Here is a 19,359-nt window from a genome sequence, read left to right on the forward strand (position 1 = left end):
GCAGGAAATAAGGGCACTTCTACTGAAAGGCCTTAGAGTTATGATTTAGCTTCAAGCGATTTTGGCTGTGCTGATTAGGGGTCAAGTCCTGCAGCCTCTGGCACCAATCATCATTAAATGGGACTAGAATAGATTATTCCATATTTCATAATTAAATGGGACCCCAATAGGGATTAAACTGAAGAACCAAAGCAAACTACTTTTTTTTTTTTTTTTTTTACAAAATTTGATCAGACCATGATGTGGTTTTCACAGACCTCATTATCAAAGAGTATGATCCATTACATTGCATGAAATGGACATTTGTATATGGTATTGTGTGACATAAACGATATAAAAACATGAAAGTCATACCGCATAAACTGGGCATAGGCTACGGCTGCTTCAGTGTGCGGGCCTTGGCAGAGCCGTTTCAACATGCTCTTTTTGAGCGCTGTCCATCTGCTGCGTAGGAGATTGCTCTGAAGGAACGAGGGGACGAGGAATTAGTCCAGCTGGCGCATTACAGATACTGGATTTCCCCAATAGCAGCTTAGAGCTAATATCTTCCTTCCATTCTGAGTCAATGGACAGGGATTATGTTAAAGTAAGATGATTGTGACACCCTGGGGCCCTTGGCAGCATTAACATTGCTGTGTGATATGCAGAAAACAAAGGAACACATAAGGAACTTTGTATACATTTATTACCTTTGTAATAAGCATTTGAATGTCTGAACATTTTTTTTTTTTGCCTGCTTGACAATTTCTCGAACAATACCCCCCCCAACACTTAAATCTGTACTACAACTACAGTTAGAATGAACAACTGCATCAACAGATGCCACAGTGAAAAGAGCATTTTTATACTCAAATTCTTCTTCTGTGGAACTCGGTGCAGAATTGTACCTTTCTCACACAAACAATGGTTGTATAAGATGGAAAACAAAAAAGAAAATTGTACAAAAGTTAAGCATTACATCAATTCCTTAGTGGTTTACATTCATTATAAATGTACCATTTGATTGAATGCAGTACAAAGACCCCTTCAAATCCCTTTGGGCACAATAACATTTGACAAAGAAATAAACAATAAAACAATTGTGAAACCATCGTGTCAAGGGCATAGACTAACAAGCTGGCAGTAAACCTTTTCTCTACAAACAAGTCCCTTCATTAATCGGCAATAACATGCACCAATCATTTTTATTTTATTTTAAACAACATTCACTTGGTAAGACTAGAACCTCTGCTGCCCTCCAAGCAAACGCATCCGTGAACTTGGCTAGGATGAAAACAAATGTCTGCTAGGCAGGAACACGAGTCACGGCACTGGGAGAATCAGTGCTGAACAGTTTCAATGTAGTACCATGATGAGTGGGGGGGCGAACAAGCCCCCGGGTTTCCTCTAGGGATAAAGAATCCCTTCCTACATTAGCTACCTCCCTTTCGATCTTTCACTAAGACTTCAAAGGGAAAACAAAACAAAGCGAAATACCTGGTTGGCATTAGCAACCATGTCAGAATATTATTTAGCATAGTGTTACCGTGACAACCACATTGAGAATGGCTCAAATCGGACGAGAGGGAGGGTGGAAAAGTGGTTCACGTCAAGTCAACACGGTCACGTCAAAGAGTCGATGTGAGCGGAGAAGAAGAACGGACGACTTCTCTCTGAATGTGATTATCGGCGGACTGCTGTTTGACATAATTCAATTTGTTGGTCGAGGATAAAACGCTCGCGCACACGTCCGCTGATCATTTGGAAGCGTCCTCTCTACGTAACGAATACAGACTACACATTGTACTCTCATTTCAATCAAGATAAGTCATTCCTCAGTCTTAATTAGCCTTTATACAGTACTTTAGTGTACTGCAGATATTCAGACACAATCAAAAAAAGAAAAAAGAAAAAAAAATTCAGACGCACTTGGTGCATGCGGTGTGCTTAACTGCAGTGGATATAAAGCGCTCGAAAATTCAGGACCTTGGGAAATGGATCGGCTTGAAAGCTGAATCTTCAGAATAATCTTACAAAAAAAATCACACCGAAAATACATTTCAGAGTCATCCAAAGTGAACTGCTATGAAGAATAAGAGCCAAGAACAAACACAAGTTTCGATGAGAAACACATAATCCTGTTTTAAACACTGCTTAACCAGATTTCCGGATATTAGATTGCACGACTGATACTAGAAAACTGTAGACGTCTTTGTCTTCCCTTTAAATAGCCATGGTCCTTTCTGCTGGTTCTGACACTTTAGAAGTGGACCGAGCTTAAACAACAAACCGATCCGATCAAGTGTCTGTTCTAGAAAATGGTCACATGAACCGCCGAGTTGGCTGCGAATATGTCGGTTCTTTTTGTGTGATGTCCCTCCTATCTGGAGAGGAACGTCAGTCAAGTTTAGAACAAAATATTAGTGTTCTGACGGAAATAAACTCCCTGCTGAAAAACTAGTTATGTACATTGGCACGTTTTCGCTACAAAGTGACGGGCCTTGCTTTGTTAGCGCTTTGACGAGGCGTTTCCTTCTTTGAAATGAGACACAGCCGGTGAAGGCGTTTCCTTCTTTGAAATGAGACGCGGCCGGTGAATAGGCACACAGTTCTATAGCATAAAGACTCGTGGTCGGGACACATGGAGGAGTGCACAGTGAGATGTCATGTACACAGAGGGGGGCATAGACAAGACAAAAGGGCACATACTATAAACAAACATGGGGAAGAAAACCACAGAATGATGCCTATTGACACAAAGAGAGAGAGGCCTATTTACGGCTTCGGACAAACTGCCTCATCTCTCCTCTGCTGTCTAATAGCACAGCCATATAACGGCTCCACAGATTAAGGGGCAGAAAAAAGTTAATAAAGATACTAACAATGTTATTACAAAAAAATCAAGAAACTCATTCATGAACATATACAAAATGAAAAACATACATAATGTAAACTGATTACCGTTAAACATCCCTCCCATTCCCCTAAAAGGATAATACAAATTCAAAAATAAGATCATAATGTGAGTACAAAGTTGATTTTTTTTTTTTTTTGGTTTTGTTTGTGGAAATACATAGGCAGACAAAGCAAGACTGCAGAGAACTGCAGCTGTTGCTGGATTACAAAGACTGACCTCTGAGGAATGTCCACCAATCAAAACACTGAAGGCAGCCAAAGGTCAAAGGCCACGGCGACACCTTTGGTATATGCGTTAAAGTTGATGAAGTCACCACTTTGGGGTGTGCTGACCTATTTTGCTCACTTCATTTCTGGACGCTCCTAATCTCACTGGCTAAGTGCTTACATTTGGCTTGGTACAAAATGCATCTGTGCTTCGAGTCAATACAAAATGCATAGCTATATTAAGGAATCAGGCTTTCACAGGCAAAAGTCTAGTATTGTTAAAGTGCATGTCATTGATACAACAGCATACTACAAATGCAGATCGTATCAATGTGTAAAATGATTGTACTAATCATTCTGCCTGTTCCCTTCAACAACAACAAAAAGTGGACAAAAATACTGGACAGTACCCTTTCAATTAAATTTATAATATCATAACTATATCATAACAATCAGAACAATACTATCATAACTATAACCTTCATACATAAATGCTCCAGATAGACTTAATGCCTCTATAAGGAGTGAACACTGAACCTCAAATCTGAGAAATCCCTTTTTTCTTATTGGCACATCAGGTAAAACTATGGCTTTTTTGTTTTTAATATACTGTACCTGTATATATGGCAAAAAGTCAGTCTTAATTCAACTTAAGCTGGAGGAGGGTCAACGCCCACAATGAGCCAGGGAGGCTGAAACCTGGGCTACCGAGGTGCAGAGAAGAACGCTGGCAGCCGGGGTCTCTGTCATGGACGGTTCTGGGGTGGCCTGGAGGTCCGGATGTCGCCTACCACCGCCCGCTGACGCTGGCCATGTCGGCGTGGAACTGACGGGAGAGGCGACCGCTCGCGCCCCCTTCCAGGAACGAAGACCTGATGGGCGGCTCAAATAGCTTCCTCCGGTTCTTGTTCAGTTCTGTAGGAGAATGACAAAAACAACTGCAAAACCTCAGCGGTAGCAAAGGTTGATACAAACATGTCACCGACTTTTAACTCGGTGTTTGTTATGGGAGCTGCAGCGGATCAAGGTAATTGCAGGGAATACAGCCAGGGAGTATGTTAACATTTTTCTATGGCCTCAATTGATCAACAATGACAAGAAAAGTGGATTCAAATCACTACAGGATTGCTCAGATCAACAAAACCCCTCTTTGTGTCCAACTGGTTTTACATGGCAGCTGGGACAAAACGCTTGCATAAAAATGTCAAAAGCACACCCTGGCATGGCTGAATTATTCATATGATAGCCGTGTTTCTCTCCTTGCCAGCAAAAACCTTCAGTTTGATGATTGGAGACAGGCAGCTCGCTCCAACTGCTCTTTATATTGGCACACAGGCAGGAAGTAGAAACCTGGATTGCCTTGACTGGCGTCCTATCTCCTCATAATGAGAGAGAGGAATACAGAGAGACGACGAGACGGCGCGTGTTCCTGTGTTCCTGTGTTCCTGTGTTCGAGGCCCGCGGGTCCTTCAGCAGAGATGAGGGTTGACCTGGACTTGGCTGAGGAGGCCCCGGCGGTGAAACCCCGTTCTGGCCTTGGAGCGCTCCGCTTCCTCCATAATCAGCGTACTGGCCGGTGCCGTTCTTCCCCCCATCGATCCCAGCCCCACCGCTAACCCTGGCTCTAGCCCGGGGTTTGAAAAACCCCAACGTTTACAGAATATCCATGACAGGATGCTCGCGATCCCAAACACACAACAGCACGATCGAGTTATGCAGTCGAACAACACCGGCTATTACAATGTCCAAAAACATGACATCGGTAATGAAGTGTGACACCCGTTACGTTCACATTACATCCAGAGCAGCAACGGGACATTAGCACGCGGAAGGCAGCTGGAGCAACACCAATGCGCTCATCTGTGAAGAATGTGTCTTAATCCCATTTACTCCTGGGGTGTAAATTACGGCTGCTATGTTTAGATTATAGACGATAAATTAATTGAAACGACGCTGCCTTGAACTGGTCTCCTACCAAAAGGGCCTCCTCTCACTTTCCAACCAGACGGAGAGCGCAGCGGAGATGATTACCTCCTCTTTGTTTTTTCACTTCTGACAACAGTTGGAGGAGGTGTGTGAGGTGTGTGTGTGTGTGTGTGTGTGTGTGTGTGTGTGTGTGCGGCTACACTTTCTGCCTGTTGTGCAGCTGGGCTCCACTCAGACTTGTGGCAGAGCCAGGCAAAATAGGAAACGTTAATTTAACACATAAGCCGATTTCACACTGCCTCCAACAGGAGGGAGTTGGCAGCACTCTGCTCGAGCTGACAGCAGCGATTACCAGGAGAGCACGACAGGACGAAGCAGCTATCCCACACTGCCAGATAAGGCCCAGGGGTGCTGGGTGTTATCTGTGTGCCTAGGCTAAGACCCAGGGGTGCTGGGTGTATCTGTGTGCCTAGGCTAAGACCCAGGGGTGCTGGGTGTATCTGTGCCTAGGCTAAGGCCCAGGGGTGCTGGGTGTATCTGTGTGCCTAGGCTAAGGCCCAGGGGTGCTGGGTGTATCTGTGTGCCTAGGCTAAGACCCAGGGGTGCTGGGTGTTATCTGTGTGCCTAGGCTAAGGCCCAGGGGTGCTGGGTGTATCTGTGTGCCTAGGCTAAGACCCAGGGGTGCTGGGTGTATCTGTGTGCCTAGGCTAAGGCCCAGGGGTGCTGGGTGTATCTGTGTGCCTAGGCTAAGACCCAGGGGCGCTGGGTGTATCTGTGCCTAGGCTAAGACCCAGGGGTGCTGGGTGTATCTGTGCCTAGGCTAAGACCCAGGGGTGCTGGGTGTATCTGTGCCTAGGCTAAGACCCAGGGGTGCTGGGTGTATCTGTGTGCCTAGGCTAAGACCCAGGGGTGCTGGGTGTATCTGTGTGCCTAGGCTAAGACCCAGGGGTGCTGGGTGTATGTGTGTGCCTAGGCTAAGACCCAGGGGTGCTGGGTGTATCTGTGCGCCTAGGCTAAGACCCAGGGGCGCTGGGTGTATCTGTGCGCCTAGGCTAAGACCCAGGGGTGCTGGGTGTATCTGTGCCTAGGCTAAGACCCAGGGGTGTTGGGTGTACCTGTGTGCCTAGGCTAAGACCCAGGGGTGCTGGGTGTATCTGTGTGCCTAGGCTAAGACCCAGGGGCGCTGGGTGTATCTGTGCCTAGGCTAAGACCCAGGGGTGCTAAGTGTATCTGTGCCTAGGCTAAGACCCAGGGGTGCTAAGTGTATGTATGTGCCTAAGCTAAGACCCAGGGGTGCTAAGTGTATCTGTGCCTAGGCTAAGACCCAGGGGTGCTAAGTGTATCTGTGCGCCTAGGCTATTGGCTTTTGTCAATTTCGCCTTTATTGGACAGTTGACAATCGAGAGACAGGAAAGATTGGGGTAGAGTGACATACGACAAGGTCCACAATATTACTGTCACTAATAATGCTAATGATGATGATGATAATAAGAATCAATAATACTAAACACTCTCTGTTACTGATCTGTACCTGAGATGGCGAGCAGCATTTTCCTGCGGGCTCCGAAGGTGGTGATGCCCAGCTCCTTCAGGTCCTGGTCTGTCAGAGTCAGGAAGGTCTGGAGGTCAATCTGGAAGCGACGACAAGCCCGTTCAACACAACTCTCACCACACCTCAGCGACTGACGTTATGTGCAAACACTGTGAGAATCATCAACCAAAACTGTGGCTTTGCCTTGACTAAAAAATAAAAGGGCCTCGTCAGTCCGTGTATTTGTATCAAGACTATTCCTTTTTTGGGGGGGGATCAAGTCTTTTTGTTTTTTCTCCCATTTTCTCCCCAATTGTACTTGGCCAATTCCACCTGCTGTCCCGGTCATTGCTCCACCTCCTCTGCCGATTTGGGGAGAGTCACAGACTAGCACCATGCTTCCTGCGATACATGTGCAGTCGCCAGCAGCTTCTGTCCACCTGACAGCGAGGAGTTTCAGCGGCAGGACGTAGCGCGGGGGAGGATCACGCTATTCCCCCCAGTTCCCCTCCCCCCCAAACAGGCCTGATAAGACCAGAGGAGGCAGTAGGGCAGCGACCAGGACTCATAACCCCACTGGCTTCCCACCCGCAGACACGGCCAATTGTGTCTGTAAGAACATATGACCCAAGCCGGAAGTCCCGCTAGTCTGGAGGGGATTGAACGCGGGTCTCTGCGGTGGTAGACGACTGCATTTCTACAGGTCAGTTGGTATCCTCAGTTCTAACGGCAGAACTAGAGGAGGCGGGTGCAGGTGTTTACTCTACCTCTTGCTGCTGGAAGACATCGGTGTACTTCCCCAGGCCCAGCTTGCTGAACAGCTCGGGCAGGTCCGAGCCTTTCAGGGACGAGTTGAGGTTGAGACTGCAGCCGTTGCTGCCGGTTACTGAAGAGATGCAGTCCATGTAGTTGCTGCTGCTGAGGTAATGCTCCGCAGCTGCCCAGCCAATGATCCAGGGGGAGAAAAAAAAGTCAAGAAATAAATAATCCATAGAAAAAGCAGCAATCCACATTTGATTTGATCACAGATGTAAACGCGTCGACACAAATAGTATTTAGCATAAAGTGACGCCACATTTTTTTTAACCGGTCAACAAATGGACAGTGTTGTTGTTGTTGGACAGAAGACATCAAGTGTTCCTGTTTCTTTCTGGCCATGATAGTGGTGGGTACTACATTTCTCGGATAGGACTAAACAGGTTTGCTGGTATACGGAAATGAGCTCAAGTAGGCTAGTTCAGCATCCATGAACTCCTGAACACTGAGTACAGGTGTGCATGTGGCACCAGGTGTTCAAACTGAGTTTTTAGAGTTCAGTTTTGAGTGGCTGGTGTTTTCTCTTTAGTGTGCACTTTATTTGCCCTCTCCAGTGCTTCAACATGAGCAGAGCGACATTATTTGTACCTCATCTTATAAAAAATGAAGTTACAAATGATATTTCACCTGATCTAATCTTCCATGTCCTAACGTAGCCTGGTACACCATCCAGTCACGTGAACTCACATTCTGTTTCGTTCTGCGTTTCTGTCTGGCCTCCAGACCTGGGCGGGTGTTTTCAGAAATTAAAAAGTGCTCTAGCCAATCAGGGACCTTCCTCGTAATCGGCCAATCAGGAACACCGCTGGCAAAACAGTAATGGCTCTCCGGCTCTAGCAGTAACGTCAACGTTCATCGAGTTTACACAGCCCTAAGTGCAGTTATTGTAGAAATAGACTCAATAACAATTAAACAAGAACAGCAGTATGCAACAGCGGAGTTTCTCAGCAGAAAATACGCTGATTGGCTGAAGGACTGGCACCTTCCACGCACTGAAATGAGCACAGCGCGGAGTCCAGACAGATCCAAGAAAACGAAACGGAATGTGAGTTCACGGATCCGGATGGAAAATGCATTCCTAAATGTGTTGTTTTTCCTTGTAATTTTATATTAAAAAAAGTACTTTTAGTGGCTGCTACATCACATACCAATAGGAATGCATAAATATCCCAACCAGTAATATGCATTTAGAGAGCAGCTCGTCTTTTGCTCTTTGCTGAAGAATCTCTCTTAACAAGTGATGGTATTGAATGCCGACGTGAAGGTGTTTGAACTGACCGGATTTGTTCTGCTTCCTCTTGGGGCTGCTGACGGCGGTGGGGAACTCGGGGTGGCAGGCCAGGCCGTTCCTGTCTCGCCAGTTCTCTGAGTCACTGCCGTTCCCTATGCCTTCCCGGCTGTTGGAGCGGGACAGCGACAGCGGGGAGCCCTGAGGCAGAACAGACATACAGACAAACTGAACATTTCAATTAAGAATTCCCAAACGGCATAGTTTGTCATATTCATACATTCCTCTGATATCTCGCCAAGCACCATCTACTCAAACTTTCTTCAGATATAATTTCCATGTAAATAATGTTGCATCTCTACTGTATTTGATGTAATGACACACCGTCTGTCAGATAGAACCTTGATATTGAGACAAAAATAATCTTCTAATCTATAATATAGATATTCTCAAGGCAAATGTATTTATTTATCCTTTATTTAACCAGGTAGGTCAATTGAGAACCAGTTCTCACTTTACAATGACGACCTGGCCAAGAGGCAGCATAAAAGGCAAAAACGAAAACAAATGGACATAAAGAAAAACATGGAAACAAATAATACAATTATACACGTCATACCAATCCTAAAAGAGAGTAATATTTACAATATTTACGGTGACATATTAAAAAGTAAATGGCTAAAAACAATAAGGACATATATCAAGAAGCAGATGGCTAAAAGCAAGTGCAATGATCTTGTACTATTGATTGTAGTGAGTTTTTGAAATAGGAGCGCGGAATGAGTGAGTTCAGTTTTAAGGTCCATTGCAGATGATTCCTAACCTGACGCTGCCAGATGGACGGTATAGCTCCACATAGGTTTCACTAAACCAGTCGATCTGGCAATGAAGTCACCAGACCCGCTGACGGAGGCGGGCACTTTGTCCAAGCTACTTGGCAGGTGATTGGATGACCCATCTGTCTATCACCGCTGGTGGGTGTTAACTTCAACCAATCAGATCGCCGAAGGTGCCTGTGTGGATGATCTCCGTGGTATTCATTGATTGAGTCCTCGCGGTCGTAAAGTCACCTTCGAAGCATTTAGTTAGATTATAACGAACTAGTTGTGTGGCTTAGCCTTCCCAAATGTTGAGGGTCGTTTTTTAGAATTTAATACATAGAATTGGGAACGTTACATTCAATTTCATTCAGACTGCCTGTCACTTCCGCGGCGGCAGCCATGTTGAGAGTGAAAAGAACTACAAAGACCATGTACCCACTACTTGCCCAGACGAGCCAGAGCCCGCCTACGGCCGCCGCTGATTCGTCGAGCCGGCATGGCTCGACCAATCATCTTAACTGCCTGTGCGGGTCCAGACCGTCACGGAGAACCAAATGAAATGTGAGTTCACGTGACGGGCGGTTTACCAGGCTAGATGATTCCAGTCATCTGCAGCAGAAAACTGAAAAGAGGAACGACCAAAGGCAGTGATCCATTTGATACACCAAGGCCCCCCGTGTTACCGACCTCGTAGGTGGTGCTCATGCTGGGCTTGTAGGGAACATGGTTGGCCCTGCGCAGCTCCTTGATGGTCTCTGCAGGCATGGACTTGGAGAAGCCCAGACCGCTCCATGTGTTGGTGGGGGTGCGTACCTCAGTCACCACAGGCTTCTTCAACATAGCTGAGGGAGACACACACAGACAGACACACACAGAGATAATTCCAACTAACACTTCGTGTCATCAAGTAAGAATAACCATAAAGTATACACTCCCTTAGCAATCAATTCTATATTTTAGGCGTTAAGCTAACGTTCCTGTAGTATGGAGTGCCGCAGGAATGAGTCCTGAAATCCAGAAATGCGTTAATATGGGTTCCCTCATCTCAAAGTCAGTTTTTTTTTAATTGGTTTTTGGTTAGATGCCTGAAATAAGGTCTATGGTTGACACAAGTTTGTGATACTTAGACCTTTATGTTCAGCGAGATCATCTTCACCACTTTTAAGATGTTTTAAGCGTTTTCTGGCAATTGCGGTTTCTGACGATCACATTTACGCTTCAAAAATCATAAAAGTGAGGTGCATTTACGAAGATTATCTTGCTGAACACAAAGATCTTCTTCTTCTTCTTCTTATATAGACCTTATTTCAAAACCAAAAAGCCACTCTAAAAACCCATCGGCTTAAGACGAGGGAACCCAGCGCGATGTTAACTTCCTGGTTGGCCTACAAAAAGATGTCATCCCTGCGGCACTCTATTCAGAGTGAGCACATACCGTAGCTGCTGATGCGCACATTGGCTGCTTCGAGAATTGAACCTGTGACCTTTACATTACAGAGCAGTCTTCTCTTCCCACTAGGCTAAACTGCTAAAAGCGACAAGAGCGATCAACACTTACCTTTGGTTGCCAACAGCTTTTTCTGTTCATAGTCAAATGCCTGAAAAGACAGTAGACAGTTATAGATAGGCCTACAGTTTATCCCTCATTACCGACACACATTGTGTGTGTGTGTGTGTGTGTGTGTGTGTGTGTGTGTGTGTGTGTGTGTGTACCTGCATGTTGGCAAAGGAGGACATCCTGTCCCTCTCATTCTGCTGAGCTGCCCGCTCGGCCGCCCGCTCGCTGCCCGGCGCCCTCTTATCTGCCACGGGACTGTCTGACGAGCTGGACTCAGCATCCGACAGCAGGCAGTCAGAACTGTGGGGATTGTGAGGAGATACAGATGGTCAAGTCAGGAAGGAGAACTTACATAAAAAAACAACAACAGTCTGTTAGTACATACAGTACATGTCATCGTTTTAGAGAAACCAGACATTGCACATTCCTTTCAATCCTCACCATCCTCACTGCGTCTGTTAATCCTCCCATTTCATCCAGATTTGATTGGGTGCACATTTTTATTGTTACGATACAGTAAGTTGTTATAATAATCATGTGGAGGATGAGATAAAGATGTGTGCTGTCTAGGGTGAGACCATGTGCTGCAGTCCATAAGGCAGACCATTTTTAAACCCATAAATCTCCACCATTGACTTCTGTTGTACTGTACTGAGGTCAATGCCGACTGGTTTTCTCTCCACTGGGGCTGGCAACCTCCCTGTGTGTTATATGGCGAGTATGACAGAAGTTTCATTTTTGGGTGAACTGTTCCATTAGGAGAGCAATGGTACACTGTAAACGGCCTCCACATTCATCTCAACATACTGTAGATGAGAGTTCTTGGTGCCCTGCAGCAGCTCCACAGCCTGTCGTTTCCCTGACGACGTCTTGCACGACGCCAGCATCTGTTTCAGCTCGTTCCCATTGGCCGAGTGAGACGGGCTTCTGGGCATGCCCACTTCCACGAAGGTGTCAGAACCTGGAGGAAACAAAGAAAAACATGTGATCATAGCCCCATATTCTATTCCAGTTTATCTGTTCAATTATTAACGTGAAAGCACAGACACTGTCCTTAAAGATCACATGATCACATGGTCTCAGAGAGGGTCGGTGACGTATCAGACTGACTGACAGATGTTGCCTGAGATGACAGAGGGTTGAGAGGCGGGCCATAGCGTGTCGATGATTTGATTTGACAGTTCTGGGGACTGGAGTTGGCGTTGGCCAATCCTGGCCGTGTTCTGGCGCTACGCGAGTGGGATCCGGAGAGAACTGGGCAGCTGGCTGTTTCCGTGCGGACCGGTGCGGACACGGCGAGGGGAGAGTGCTGCCTGCCGGCTTTGAGCGTCGACTAGCCAGGGTAAAGAGGCACCGCGGTTAATACGACTGAATGAAATCCTGAAAAATTTACTTTTGATGTGGAAAAACTAAAGACATTTGATTTTTATGTTTTTTTTGGCATACATTATCAAATAGCTGCACTGAATACCCAGGTATGTGAACCGGGTTGAGAGGCGGGCCATAGCGTGTCGATGATTTGATTTGACAGTTATGCGGACTGGAGTTGGCGTTGGCCAATCCTGGCCTGTTCCGCCCCCAAATCGAGCGTGACTAAAGAACTAAAGAAATTGGATTTTTATGTTTTTTGCATACATTATCAAATAGGTGCACTGAATACCCAGGTATGTGAACTAAAAAAAAAGATGTTTGGGTTCAGCTCATCTTTAAGGAAATACTCCTACAGTATTATGACAACCAACAATGAAATATTCCTTGTGTTTCTTCTCATTTTCAGATAGTGTAGCACAGTCTGTCCTGTCCTCAGCACCTGTGAGTCAACTCAGTCTAACGGGGTGTGTGCGGCCTGGAGAGTGTGGGTGTGTGTATGTGTGCAGGGAAGTAACTGTTAAGTCTCAGTTGGCACCTGGATTAATTAAAAACGCAGCAGCTGTAATTACAGAGGTTTTTCCCTTACCGCTCTACTTTGAGCCTGCCAGCAAAGTGCGCCGTGTTAACAGGATGTGTGTGGCTCTGTACCGAGAGCGTATCTATGACCGTGTGTGTGTGTGTGTGTGTGTGTGTGTGTGTGTGTGTGTGTGTGTGTGCATGATCAAGATGATGTTGAAGGTACATGTGTACCTTTCTGTAGTGTAAAATAATATGATGTCAGTCAAATCTAATGAATTCTCTCAGGGCTTTAACATTTGACCACGTTCCCCTGCGCTCCCTCATTCCACAGAGCAGAGCTGAGGCGGCCCGGGACGAGCCAGTCCAAACACACTGTGGGACGCAGGAGGAGGTCAGGGAGGGAGGGAGGGAGAGGAAACCTTACTGGGACACGCCGCGTCGGGGGAGACCAACAGCTCAGAAAACACGGGGGGAAAAAGGAGACGCGTGAGAGAGAGGAGAGGCTCGGAGGGGAAAACCGCACGTGTAAGAGACGGAGGAAATGAGGGCCCTTCTGAACCGCTAGTAGACCAGCAGTTAATCTGTCTCTGTTCCAGCCCAATAAACACAGTCAAGAGAGGGCGAGAGGGTAAGAAGGCAGTGGAGAAAAACAGGAATAAGTTCATTCAAGGCATTTTCCTGAAAGTGGGTTTAAGGGTTACATAAATCTGGGGTGGAAAAGCTCGAGGCGGACGTTTTGTGCGCCGTCGGCAGGTCCGAGGTCCAGCAAACTTGCAGAGTCAAAAATGTCCATAACTCAAAAAGTCTTGTCTATCCCATGTTATGATTACGCATAAATCACGGTGGTGGTGAACGTGTCACTTATACAAGAGACTCTCAGTACGGTTAGACTATTGGAGTACAGAGTAGAATTCCACAATTAAATTTTAGCTCAAAATTACAGCATCAGAGCTTGGCCAGATAGTAACAACAAGGTACTGGCTGTGAAGGGAACCAGAGTCAGTGACAGAGTGTTGGCTACACATGCGACATATCCTCAATAACCTGAAGGGTTTTATTAATACTGTGAAATATTAAATATATTAATATATTACAAGACCCATAATATATTATGTTTTTCATAATATTAAGAAATACTTACTCCTACAAAGAGACTGCTGGCAGTAGACTAAAGCAAATCATGAGTTCTTATTAAAGTTATGATATAATATATTTGTAAGACCTTAGCTTACATAGTTAAATATCTGGTTGAGGTTAGACTCAGTTGTTGTGAAATGTCGACTGTAGAATTTCAAGCACAGTGACATTTTTCCAGATAAATATATAGCGTTTTAGGAATAAAAACCATTCAGTCACAAATGAAGTGACTTTTATAAATAGCAAATTCCAAGATGCATTGAAGCAGGACTGTGCAGCTAGCAGTGTTGTAATTGAAAATGGCAATGAGCCGATGTACAGTGATGATGAGGAGTTCTGCATGGTCTGCAGGTCAGGCTGATGGGGTTTCTGGCTGAGAGGAATACCTTCGTCTGGGTTGGACTTGCTGGACAGCGGTTCTGATGGGTTGTGTCCGCTGGCTTCCTGGACCGAGTCACACTGGCTTTGGCTCAGAACACTTTCTGCCATCGATGCAGTGGCTATCCTCCCATAGACTGAGCCATGATGCTAGATGTGCATGTGCACACACAGACACACACACACACACACACACACACACACACACACACACACACACACACACACACACACACAAACACACACACACACACACACAGGAAGCACAGCATACATAAAATACAGATGAAATTAACATTAAACGAAAAAAGTCGAATTGAATTGAAAGTTAATGCAGCAAAAGCAGTCAATGTGTTGGGGTGGGGGGGGGGGGTGTGGGGTTCACAGTTCGATACAACCATGACACCATGTTATGTAATAGTACATAAAAGTTCAGAGACAACTAAGTATGACAATGGCATTGGCTGGCTAGAATGTAAACAATTTATTAATTTAATCACAAAAGTGTAAATAACACAATTTCAATGTAGCGCTTGTAAAATTGTGATGGGCAAGCCATCTTGTTGATTATTATTAGCCGCATGACCACCTTCGACCCTCCCTATAGGGCTGACCGTGGGTAGCTACTGGGACGTAAGTTGGGGCTTGGCCAGCCCCGGCTGGGTCACCTGGGCGAGGGTGTATGATGTTGCGAGACCCGAAACATCCTATGACCCAAGGGTACATCACTGAGGATACGTCCCAGTTATGCATCCATGCAATGTTTTTTCTTTCTTTATTAGTTAGCCTGGCCTAGCCAGTGACTCATAGGAATAGACTACGTGACAACCAGGAAAGACTGGTGACTACTGGAGAGTCAGTTGACAGCCGGAACAGGCACCCGGGTAGCAGTATGGGTTAGCTCCCCAGCCTGCGTCTTCCGTGAGGAAGAAGCCCAAAAACCCACAAGAGGCCTTTTAGGAGGGCCATTCAAGCCGCAAGTGGAGACTGCAGTGCCACCAAGTACTGGTACTGCATGGTGTCCACTAAGATACCATCACCTCGGAATGAGATGTTTGGAGCGGGGGAGTCTGGTGCAGCGCACAGGTCGTAGACCTGGTGAGACGAGGGAGGAACCCGGCCGGGTGGCAAGACACAGAGCCCGGTCCCTCTACGTACCAGAGCCCTCTCCCTCCCCCGGCAGAGTGGTTCCGGAGCAGCGGATTGAGTGGCCCTGACCGCATGACCACCTTCGACCCTCCCTATAGGGCTGACCGTGGGTAGCTACTGGGACGTAAGTTGGGGCTTGGCCAGCCCCGGCTGGGTCATCTGGGCGAGGGTGTATGATGTTGCGAGACCCGAAACATCCTATGACCCCAGGGTACATCACTGAGGATACGTCCCAGTTATGCATCCATGCGATGTTTTTTCTTTCTTTATTAGCGATAACTACAGCAGAATAGCTAATATCTCATATTTATTTTTCTGCCCCACAATACGTACATGTATTGTCACATTTTTGTGTTGTTACATATTGAATTTCGATACATTGTTACATCCCTAGTGTTATTTCATGCATGCCTGGAAAACGTCCAGTAACATGACAAGTTGCACCTACCTTGACATGTCCATTGAGAGTGCAGGGGCCCTTGCTGCAGTCGGGAACCCCGTTGGGCTGCTTGTCGATGGGGGCCAGGCCAGGCGGGGGGGAGGGCGTGCTCTGAGTGTAGCCCTGCACCCCTGACAGCAGGATGCTGCTCAGGGTGGCCTGGGCGGCAGGGTGCAGCATCAGCTGAGCTGAGAAAGCTGAAGGGGAGAAGAATTTGCTATTAGCAAGGGAAATGTGTACATTTCCTTACAGCATCTAGTGTATAGTCAGTGCTTTTCAAAAATGTATCACGCAAATACATAAAATACTTCAATTGAATAATGTTTAGAGTTTAAAGCTGCTGTAAGCAATATTTTTTGTTGTTAACCCATTGATACCTGATGCAGCATTTGTGTGTATATCCCTCATTTGTGTGTGTATCCCTTTAAAGGGATACACACATGCTGCATCAGGTATCAATTGGTTAAAATAGAGTGTTAATTAGCTCTATATTCTGACAGCAATCACGGATATGGGGTGTTTGCTCAGCTCTGCTTTGCGGCAAACAGAAGAGAACAGGTCAGGTGCAGGACAAATAAACGATAAACTAATAAAGTTCGCAAAAAAAAATTCGGTATCCCATCCCACTTTATCCAATCAGGAGAGAGAACTCCGTGGTGTTCTGGACCGGATCACCAACCCAACGCGTCAGTATTTGACTACTGGGGAATGAGAACCGCGTTGACTCAATCCTTCCTCCAGGATCGCATACAGCACATTTTAATAACATTTTTAATAACATTTTAATTCCACCTCAGAGTAAGATGAGATGGAGCATGATGAACTTGTACATGAACCCATAAATTGCATGTTTTTCTCTCTCTATAGATATAATGTATAAACTCTCTGCAGTGCCACGATGGATAGAAATTAATTGACCTCATTTGAAATATACATAAACGTTGCGAATATATGTGCGTGTGCGCATCTGTCTGTGTGCAAGCGGTATGCAAGCTGTAGAATGAGTTATTTCTAATCCATAAATACCAGGGCTGGGTTCCCTAAATCCATCTAATTTCATCGTTTGGAGGTTATGTTACATTGCGAGGTTAGAGTGCAGACCATCTTGCGTCGGAGATGAGGAACCCAGCCCACAGCCCAGACAAGCAGCGCCGCCCACTATACAGACCTTGGCTGGTGAGGGAGCTGGGCCAGAGGGAGGGGGGCGTGGGGGTGCCGGGGCTGGGGGTCTGCAGGGGGCTCATGGAGGAGTTTAAGCCGTTGAGCACGCAGTTGGGGGCGGGCGAGTTGCTGAGGGAATGGGGTGCTGTTGCACCCAGGAGACCTGAAGAGAAAAAGAAAGGAGGAAAGAATGTAATGAAAGAAAGAAAGAAAGAAAGAAAGGAGAGAACAGTAGACGGGATGGATCAGCGGTGGTCCTGTCAAAGAACAGGACCATTTTTCAAGATAAACACATGTTACATTTAGAACACTCGGGGGGGAAAAAACCTCTGGCCTTCCAGCTATTTAACTGGAATGCCGTCATATTGCCATCGACCAGACAGCAAACGAGAGGAAGATATGCTTAGAATCTTGCGAGGGCCATGGGTGCAAAAAGCACATATCCTGTATGTCCACATACTAAATAACAGCGTGCTATTGAGAGCAGCAACAATGTGGTGCCTGCTGCATCAACCCAAACAGTGTATGAAAACAGAAAGACGCAGGTCTGTGGCTTTAACAAGGGGCTAGTTTGGCTCCAGGAATAAGGTTAGAGATTCTTCTGGCAAGCGGGCCTGTAATCTGATGAAGAGAAGCATGTAGCAATTACTAAAGGCCAGGATGTGGCCCCGTCCATAGCTTCACCCCCGGGGGCCCCCGGGTTCCAGTGAGAAGCTCTTCCACTGCAACGAGACAATGAGCACGACGTCGCTTCGGGGGAGCGTATTCCTGAAGACAGCGCCTTCCGGAGGCGGGGCACTCGAGTCACAGTTGGTAACTGCTCGACTTTGACGCATAAGAGACGCTGCAATAGGCCCCGCCCATCACGGGCGAAAAGCTCTCCATTCCCTTCCATACACCGGCGTCATTTTCCTTGAATTAAACATAGCTAAAAGCTGTCGTGTGGTGGGGCTGCGCAGACAACAACAAATGTAAAAAAAAAAAAAACACCAATTAAAGTTTTTTCTACTCCCGAGCAAAACAAGGAAGTCATTGAGAATTGGCGAGAAGAAAAATGTGGATCTAGCCGTCAAGGAAGTAAGTTGTGAGTGTTCATCTTTCTTCAAGATCAAATGGGCTTAAAAAGGACTCAACAATGCCGACCCGACCCGCACACGATCCCACACGCACACATCTGAAAACTGCAAACCGCCGACTCGATCCAAGTGGTGGACTAGTGATGCCACCAAAGGCACTTAACCACTGTGCACAGTCCCGTGATGACACCACTGGACTAGTGATGTCACCAAAAGGCACCGAACCACTGCGTAGAGTCCTGTGATGACATCACCGGTACACACACTCAATTCTCAGGTCTAAATGTTCTGCATTTAGACCTGAGACTGGACATTAATCACTTGGATTTGACTTTGAAAACTTGAGAATGCTTTAGGACTCGAGTGAAGGGCCTGGAGGAAGGGGGGGCGGGGGGGGGGGCTGTACGTGCTAAAGCCATCAGCTGCTTCCTGTCAGCATATTCCACGATGTTCACTTCCTGCTGCCTTTGATGCATTATTCAGTTTAAGGAAAAGTCTTATCTCTACAACATGAAACATGACGCAGATGATTGCTGCTAAATATTATATATTAATTATAATATTAATATATAATTAATATTATATCTAAAATACACTACACCTTGTACCATCTACAGCAGCGATCCTCAAAGTCCGGACTCCGGTCCGCATCCGGACCCCGTCCTATCTGGACCGAGCCCTATAACCTATAAATCATTGAGAATCGTTACATTTCACAGAGCTTTTCTTTTTTTAACCGGCACATGCTTTTCTACCCTTTACGGTACTGGTTTAATCTGCCAGGAAGCTCACAGACCAATGCATGCGCTGTAAATCATCACACGTGATGCTACTCAGCCAATCAAATATCCGATTCGATTCTGCCTGTTCCAGTCGGTTCCAGTGCTGCAGGCGAGAGAGTGTTTCAGTGACACATGGACGAAGTAGAGACGAGAGACTCAGAGATATGTGAGAGATATAAGTCATTTCACATGGCGTGCTCGAGTAGACCGCAAAAACAAAGATTTTGTTTTAATCCGGAGCAGGCAGACTCTTAGATGTTCATTCATTGTTCTCACGGGCAGCTCAAAACCAGGCGGTATGTGTCTCATGTGAAGTGCGATGCGATCCTAACCTGTCTGTGAAAGCGCCACACGAGCAAACACAC

General features: G+C 46.2%; 1 protein-coding gene across 1 annotated transcript in view; it reads right to left on the reverse strand.

The window, feature by feature from the left end:
- Window positions 1–668: 668 nt before the first annotated feature.
- The window catches only part of bicc1a (BicC family RNA binding protein 1a), a gene marked incomplete at its 5' end in the record, with an annotated part of 98,444 nt that continues 79,753 nt past the window's right edge, over window positions 669–19,359 (reverse strand). The window contains 11 exons of the mRNA XM_083650510.1: window positions 669–4,017; window positions 6,560–6,659; window positions 7,327–7,496; window positions 8,654–8,804; window positions 10,112–10,266; window positions 10,983–11,022; window positions 11,138–11,282; window positions 11,790–11,943; window positions 14,396–14,537; window positions 15,985–16,172; window positions 17,135–17,299. Of these exons, the coding sequence (XP_083506636.1) occupies window positions 3,890–4,017; window positions 6,560–6,659; window positions 7,327–7,496; window positions 8,654–8,804; window positions 10,112–10,266; window positions 10,983–11,022; window positions 11,138–11,282; window positions 11,790–11,943; window positions 14,396–14,537; window positions 15,985–16,172; window positions 17,135–17,299 (1,538 nt within the window). The 3' untranslated portion in view covers window positions 669–3,889. The remainder of the gene's footprint in view (window positions 4,018–6,559; window positions 6,660–7,326; window positions 7,497–8,653; window positions 8,805–10,111; window positions 10,267–10,982; window positions 11,023–11,137; window positions 11,283–11,789; window positions 11,944–14,395; window positions 14,538–15,984; window positions 16,173–17,134; window positions 17,300–19,359) is intronic.

This window comes from Poromitra crassiceps (genome assembly GCF_964638095.1).
Source record: "Poromitra crassiceps genome assembly, chromosome: 14".
NCBI lineage: Eukaryota > Metazoa > Chordata > Actinopteri > Beryciformes > Melamphaidae > Poromitra > Poromitra crassiceps.